Source organism: Zerene cesonia, chromosome 26 (assembly GCF_012273895.1).
Source record: "Zerene cesonia ecotype Mississippi chromosome 26, Zerene_cesonia_1.1, whole genome shotgun sequence".
NCBI lineage: Eukaryota > Metazoa > Arthropoda > Insecta > Lepidoptera > Pieridae > Zerene > Zerene cesonia.
The window spans coordinates 2942281-2950630 of record NC_052127.1 but is presented as its reverse complement, the minus strand read 5'-3'; the positions used below and the strand labels follow the sequence as shown (position 1 = coordinate 2950630).

The window sequence follows — 8350 nt, the reverse complement described above, 5'->3', positions numbered from 1 at the left end:
TTAAAGGGTTTTTTATAATGGCAATTTTTTTTCAGTTATCTCCAACCGTCCATTCATAATGTTTAAACACATATGTTATCTGTGACTCATATATGAACATACCTGTTTTTTTTAAACAACAGCTCTAGCTAAGCCGTAGGTCATCATTTAATTTTAAAAATAGATTTGCAATAACTACAATACTTTAAGCATTTTTGCTTATTCTGCGTTCGAAACTCTTATTGACGCAGACGTTGTCGAGTTACGTATTATTGTGACACCTGACAGTTGACAAATGTATGACGTGTAATTTCTTATATTTTGTGTAGTAGGCAGTGACGGATTACGCGCCGGTTGTACGTGAAAGAATCGCGAATTGCATTGTAAACAAACATAAAACCTGTGCATAATTTATAGTCAATTTATAGTTTTTGAGTAGTTAAAAATTTATGTATAATGCTGAAAGCTGTGATACTTATTGGAGGACCACAAAAAGGTAAGCAAACATTTGCCGCTTCACAATCTTTTGTTCAATTATGTTAACTATTGATAAGAAAATTATAGCGTAAAGTTTACAATGTATGCATTCCATACAATGTCGTGTAAATCCTTGAAATATCTTTATTATATTAATGTGAATGTAAAATGTATTTTTATATTTAGTCCATAATTAACATGTTTCTACTCTCAGTGAAAGAATTATCGCCCAATATGTTATTAGAAAATGCAAATGATAACATAATTATTAATACCATAACATATGGTAAGAAACAAATAAATATAATATTGAAACCTCTTTTCAGGCACAAGATTTAGGCCTTTATCGTTAGATACACCTAAGCCTCTATTTCCAATAGCTGGTCTACCGTTAATACAGCATCATATAGCAGCATGTGCTAAATTAGAAGAATGTAAAGAAATATTGATAATTGGTTCTTATCCAACCACTTTGATGACTCAGTTTGTCAGTGATATGCAAAAGGAGTATCATTTGATTATAAGGTAATTATTATTATTATTTTAACTAAACTTGTGAGTCCATTATATATTTAAACTCAAATTCTCACGTGACTCTGAGCTGGCTCTGGGCTTTAAGCATGAATCATTCCAGAAATCAGAAATGATGATAATTCCACTCATTCACTCTTGTTTAATTGAAATAAGAAGTAGTGAATAAAAATAAATTTTAAGTAAAAGTAAATTGTTCATTGTACTGATTTTTTACTTCTATTATCCTACCACAGTACTGCTTCCTCAAACCTGCTAAAACAAGCCTGTAAATCAAACTAGAAACAGGAAGCTACATTTTATTACATTCATAATTGTTGTCATTTAGTTGGTCAGAGTCATGATTCCAATTCATAACATATTTCTATTAACACTGAAAATCTTATAATTAATTTAATAAATCCAAAGCCCCACAGTGTTTTTACTCCATGGTACGGATACTGTTTACAGGTACCTTCATGAGTTTATGCCGTTAGGGACAGGAGGAGGTCTATACCACTTCAGAGACCAAGTGCGGGCTGGAAACCCATCAGCATTCTTCCTGCTCAATGGTGATGTCTGCGCAGACTTCCCTTTAAAGGAGCTATGGGAGTTTCATGAAGGAAGACCAGAGGCTTTGGTGTGTAACTTAATTATTTTAGTCTATACTGGCTCCGTCCTGCGGTTTCACCTGCGTAAGTCCGTATCCCGTAAGAATATCGGGATAAAAAGTTGCCGATATGTTATTCCAGTTGTCCAGTTGTCTACGTACCAAATTTCATTGCAATCGGTTTAGTAGTTTTTGCGTGAAAGAGCAACAAACGCACACACATCCTTACAAACTTTCTCATTTATACGAGTAATATTAGTAGGATATTAGCAGGATGTAATGTTATAATAATATATATAGTGTACAATTTTACACCATAATTAAGCTACAACAAATTTGTCCATTTAAAGTGGGTAGAAAATAAATCAGTTATGTACAAACATACAGGTAAACCAAATGACCAATAACCAAAGTAAATATTACTTCCAGGTAACCATAATGGGCACAGAAGCCACCCGCCAGCAATCCATATACTACGGATGTATGGTGCGAGACACGAACTCAGGCGCCGTCAGCCATTACGTCGAGAAACCACGCGGTTATGTATCTACGTTGATCAACTGTGGCGTGTATGTGTGCTCACCGCGAGTGTTTCAGATCATGGCTGAAGCATTTCAGAGGAAACAGGATCAATTTTATGGGTTAGTTTGTTTGTGTGGTGATTGCTAGAGAATACAGCGGGTGTTCCTTAAAACTAGGTAACGCATTTATGGGCCCTATTTCTACTAATGTGCACATGCTTCATCACAATGAAACCACTGGGTTAGTTGCTCACTCTAACAAAAAATATATCTATATTAATCTATAAAACAGATATATAACATATAAAAGATAAAAGATATTTGTGTACATGATTAATATTAAGTACATATTTAACGCCTTTTCACAATTAGACGATATTAGGTTTTGGTAGATTACATGTAATCTATGGAAAAGTTTAATTGTAAGGTGTATAGTTTTTACCTGTGTTCGATTTTACGCGAGTATTATACATTGAGAAATTAAAAACTTTTTAGCTGACAGGTCAGTCTCCCCGTGATCACGCTCGCTGTAAAGTGTTCGAAACGTCGGGTTAATAATATAATGAATAAATCGCGTTTCAAATCCGTTAAAAAGTTTTTAATTTCTAAATATATGGTGTATTTTTTAAATTTATCTAAATTAAAGGCATATGTATAAATCTTTATATATCAAAAAGATATTGAATATAAAACAACAGTAACAATAACAACAGTCATTACTGAGATTATTTATAATTATGAACATATTAAAACATTGGTTTCAGTTCGAACGGCCAAGGTAGTCCAGGTTATATGTCTTGGGAGCAAGATGTGCTGTCGCCTCTCGCTGGGACCAACAAATTGTACGCTCTACAGGTTTGATACTCTTAAAAATACTATTTAAATCTTACTCCTTATTATTTCGTGAAACATAAGATGTTGGAATGTAAATATTTACTATGATAGAGAAGAATTATCGTCGATATATGTTAAACGGAACCGTAAAATGGTGCCTCATTTTAGGGTTCCCTACCCAAACGGTAAATGGGACCCTAGGAATAAGACTAAGCTGTATTTATGTCTGCGTGTGTGTCCCTGTAAGCTGTATTTCATGAAACGCGATAGTTAGACAGTTGAAATGTTTGAAGGATGTTGTGTTTCTATTGCCGCTATAACAGCAATTAATAAAAATATAGGTTAAGCAACGGTTAACACGGTCATAAATTAGATGGGGGGCATTTTTTTATTTGCAATTGCTCTTCCGAGTCGCACTTGACTGTTTTTTTTTTCATATATAATTATGAATTTATTTATTTCTTGTAAATGTATATTCTATGACTATCAATATAATTTCTATAGAAAAAGGTTATCATAGGAATGATAAGGATCAATGATTGTCGCTATAGATTATTATATTATATCACTGAATATTGTAAATTTGCAATACTTTTAAAGCGGTGATATAAAACCTGTGATTAAAATGACATAAAAAGTAAAACATTTTATGCGACAGATAATTAAGAATGAAACGTTTTGTCATATATCTATGTTATAGGAAAATAATCATATAATACAGCGTAAATAAGTTAAAGAGCAACTGCAAAAAATTGGTCACCCATCCAATTTTTGACCGTGCCTACCTTTACTTAACCTAATTTTTACCATTGCTTGTTATAGACAGGGCAAAATATATAATCTCTGAAAATTTTTACCGTCCAACTATCACGGTTAATCAGATAACAGCCTGGTAACAGACGGACAGACAGACAGGGAAGTTTAAGAAATAGGATCCCGTTGACCCAATTGGATACGGAACCCTAAAAAACATATAAATACATATAATTAATAATTTTATTTTTGTCTAGGTAACGAACTGGTGGTCGCAAGTGAAAACAGCAAGCTCAGCGATATACGCGAACAGGCATTATTTAGAACTGCATCGAAACGGGTCCAGCCAGGCCCCATGCAAAATCACACCAGATGTGTTCATACACCCTACTGCGGTTGTTGACAGTACAGCTGTTGTGAGTATACTAACTTCCTTTTACTCTACATTATAAAAGGGAAACCCTCATAGGAGGCCTGTGTCCCAGCAGTGGCAACACATATGGGCTGATGATGATGATGATAAAAGGGAAATGTGGCTATTGTTAACCGACGTCTCAAAAAAAAAAAGGAGGCTCTTCATTTAATTGTTTCTTATTTGTGACTCGATAACTCGTGTTTACAACCAATTGACGTGATTGGTTTTGTGTTTTCAAGGAAATTGGTCCGATTGTAATATGACCCGATTTTAGAATTGGAAGTGATACCTTTCCCCCAGGGGCTTTGACCTTTCTATAGAAAAAAAACTTATGTTTGGATTTTTCTTTAAAAGAATAGATATTTTTTTTTTATCACGAAGCGGAATTCGAACCCGCGTCATTTTGCCATACCGCAGTGTACCCGTGATCCAGCCTCAGCAATCGAATTTCTTCTACTCGTTCGGTTTCATGTGCCCAACGGACACTCCACGCCATCTATTGAGATATTTCATTCAAAACCATTTAAAAAAATACACTCGAATTAGTAACCTCTTCCTTTATTTTGAAGTCGGTTGATAACAGTATAATTTATTCATGTAATGTACCTTCCAGCTGTTATAACAATGTATATTCAAATTACATACAAATGTCAAATTTACAATTCAACACTAGACAAAGTATTTCTGACTTGAAGAGAAATTTTTAATTAATTAATTTATTTATTTATACAGTAACAAGTAATTTACAGGTTTTACCCCAAAGCATTACATCTTTAGTTTGCATGAAAAATATAAAAAATAGAAAACGATTTTTATTTTTCACTTAAGTATTTTAAAACATTTGATTTATATATATTCAAGGACGTATTAACTAAATCTGTCTCCGGTAGCAAAGCGAGCAAATCAATCAATTAATGAGATTGTTTTAAAGAATAGCAATAAATCGATAACGAGAGATATAAACCGGCGTCTTTTGCCGAATCAATGTTTTCTATTCTTAAAAAAATCTGTTTTATATATTTATATCTTATAAAAAAGAATTAAAGATAATTTTTATATTATTAATATGCAATATCAACTATCTTAAATTTATGTTACTATACACATATTATATGTATGTGAAATATGTTTTAAAGTTGTCTTACGTCTATTTTATACCCTCGGCTTCGCCCGTGATACATATATAGCCTATATATAACCTTCATATATAACCTTCCTCAATAAATAGGCTATCTAATACTGAATTTTCCAAATCACACCAATAGTTCCTGAGATTAGCGCGTTCAACCAAACAAACAAATAAATGGTTTGTATTATATTTTATTCAACAGATAGGACCGAATGTCTCTATTGGTGCGGGAGTGACGATAAAAGCAGGTGTGCGCATAAAAGAGTCCATTATATTGAACCACGCGACCGTCCATGAGCATGCACTGGTCATGTACTCTATTGGTGAGTATTATGTATTATCTAATATATAATAATTCTATATCTAATATATTCTCATGTCACAGTTTTCCTCTGAAACGGTTTGACCAATTCTCATGATATTTTGTGTGCATATCGGGTATGTTTGAGAATCGGCTAACATCTATTTTTCATACCTCTAAATGATCAGAGTAAGGCTGAACAGCGTTTGCCGGGTGCAGCTGGTTTGTATATATATAGTATGATTAAAGAAAGAAAGAAAGAAAGAAAGAAAGAAACATTAAATATTCGGCTCCTCAAAAATTTCACAAACAACAAAACAATATAATTACAACAACACAATACAAAATTAAAAAATATCAATAAGAAAATCAATACAATGAATACACAGAACATATTGAAAGAAAGAAAAAAAAAAATAAGACATAAAGTGGAGCCAAATGAGGTACTCTCTCAGCCTACGCAGCAACGCAGTTGCCACGGTGATTTTCAGTAAAAAAGATAATTTATATACGTATACATATATAATAGCAAGTGACATAATTTAACTAATACTGTGATTAAAAAATTATACAGTGTATTGTTTTTTCGTTTTTTTTTTTTTTTACTCTATCCCTCCAGTGGGTCAAGACTGCTCGGTGGGCGAATGGTCGCGCGTGGAAGGGACCCCGCCGGATCCGGACCCTAACAAGCCGTTTGCGAAAATGGACAACACGCCGCTGTTCAATAGCGATGGCAGATTGAACCCCTCTGTTACTATATTGGGTGAGGTTGAAAAAAAAAACGAACTTTTTTTTTTGTTTTTTTTTTTTTTGGGGGGGAACTAGCGAAAAGTATAAATTCGTTTTATAATATACTAGCTTTTCGCCCGCGTAGAATTCACTTATATCACGCAACATGGTAAGGAGTATTTTCTTCGCATTAAAAACGTATGGTTTGTTCTTTCCCACGTTTAGCACCAACTTCATACCAAGTTTCATCAAAATCGGTTTGACAATAACGAACTTTCATCTCCTCTTTCAACCCTTTTAGTAGGGATTAGTAGGGACTAGCCCCTGGTACCTTCGCTAGTAGTACATATATAGCCTATAGCCTTCCTAGTTCCTAGTCTTCCTATATGGTCTAGATAGCCACTAGCCACACTGAAATAATTTTTCAAATCGGACCAATAGTTCCTGAGATTAATGCGTTCAAACAAACATACAAACTCTTCAGCTTTATAATATTAGTATAGATTGGCTTTAAAGGAATTCTGGAATTAAATATGCTTATGGTAGGCTAATGTTGAAAGGTGATAAAATACGGTTTTTGTCACGTCATAGCGGGGCGTTAAGTGAACTATTTTTTGAACCGTGGTTTAATTGTTTACTGTTTTTTTTTTCTGCTTTGTTTACTAAATGCTATATTGTACTAAATTAATGTATTACAATTATTTTTTATTTTATTTTTAGGCGCCGGAGTAACAATGCCAGCAGAGAGGATACTTCTCAATTCAATAGTATTGCCTCACAAACAACTCACGAGGAGTTATAAAAACGAAATAATTCTCTAGTTATAAATATATATATATATAATTATATAATGTGGTATAAAGAATAGCTATTTATTGTACAAATTGTCTGAATTCTCAATGTTTTGTTTACAAACTCTCAGTCCGTGCTATGTTTTATTAAACGGAGATTCTGATACGCAATATAAAGATTTCTTTAAACCGAGTTAATATAATTTACTTAATATTTACTTTGTCTTTGCGAGACTGTTGATAAAAAGAAATCATTTTAATTTTTTGTCATTAAGGGATAGTGAATACTCGAGAGTTTTACTATAAGACTGGCTGTTCGCCCCGGCTTCGTCCAGGGTACGTATATAGCTTATAGCTCGGCGATCACGTACGTATCCAACAATGAAAGAATTTTTGAAATCGGTCCAGCAGTTTCTGAGATTAGCGCAACACGCCCTTCAAACTCTTCAGCTTTATATTATTAGTATAGACTATACAACATGATGTTGTAAAATTTTCATAATATTTTAACAATCATAATAATGTTAGGTTGGAAGAGAATAACATTTATTACCGTCCCTTTCTTTTCTTTGAAATCATGTGAAATGGCAATAATTGTGATTAAAATTATTTCAAAACACAAACATTCTTTATGTAATAAAAACGTTTATAAGAAAGTTTTTTTGTGTGTAGAAGTAATTAACTGAGCTAGGTCGGTAAGTGGTTAGTGGTATCCTGATGGTAAGTGACCAACATCGCCCAAACATTTGCAGAGATAACCTCCATAAATCGTTAGAAATTTTTTAAAATTAATGGGATATAGAAAGGATTTACCTCGGGAACGTGTGGAAGGAATGGGAAAGGTGAGAAATAGGATATGGGCCGGGTTCCCCTACTTACCGAGCGCAACACAGTAGCATGCTAACAGTCTCCCCGTGACCTCGCTCGCTGTAATGTGTTCGAAACGTCCTGTAAATAATTTAATGAATAAATCGCGTTTAAAATCCGTTAAAAAGTTTTTAATTTCTAAACAAGCTACTATTTCATGCCGGTTTTTTGTGGGGGTGTGGTACTTCCCCGGTGCGAGCTGGCCCAATTCGTACCGAAGCGTGCTGGACTACCACATACAAATAGCTTTTGAGAATTCAATATTTTATTAGATAGGAATGAATTATAAATAATCCAAGTCATTTTGTCATAATTTTTGTAATAAAGTATATTATTTTGTTTTCTAAGATATTTGAAATGCAATAAGTCTATGTATTAAACATACTATCGCTAGATATATTACATTTGCAGCTATAAATGCACATAATAATTAA

At 33.3% G+C, this 8350-nt stretch overlaps 1 protein-coding gene across 1 annotated transcript; it reads left to right on the top strand.

Annotated features, from left to right (window-relative positions):
- Positions 1–318: 318 nt before the first annotated feature.
- Positions 319–8055, top strand: LOC119836953 (mannose-1-phosphate guanyltransferase alpha-A). Its single transcript, XM_038362426.1, has 9 exons — positions 319–475; positions 783–981; positions 1438–1606; positions 2006–2217; positions 2862–2952; positions 3942–4100; positions 5431–5551; positions 6149–6292; positions 6979–8055. The coding sequence occupies exons 1-9, from the start codon at positions 436–438 to the stop codon at positions 7077–7079; spliced, it is 1236 nt and encodes a 411-aa protein (XP_038218354.1). The 5' UTR covers positions 319–435; the 3' UTR covers positions 7080–8055.
- The last annotated feature ends 295 nt before the right edge of the window (positions 8056–8350 follow it).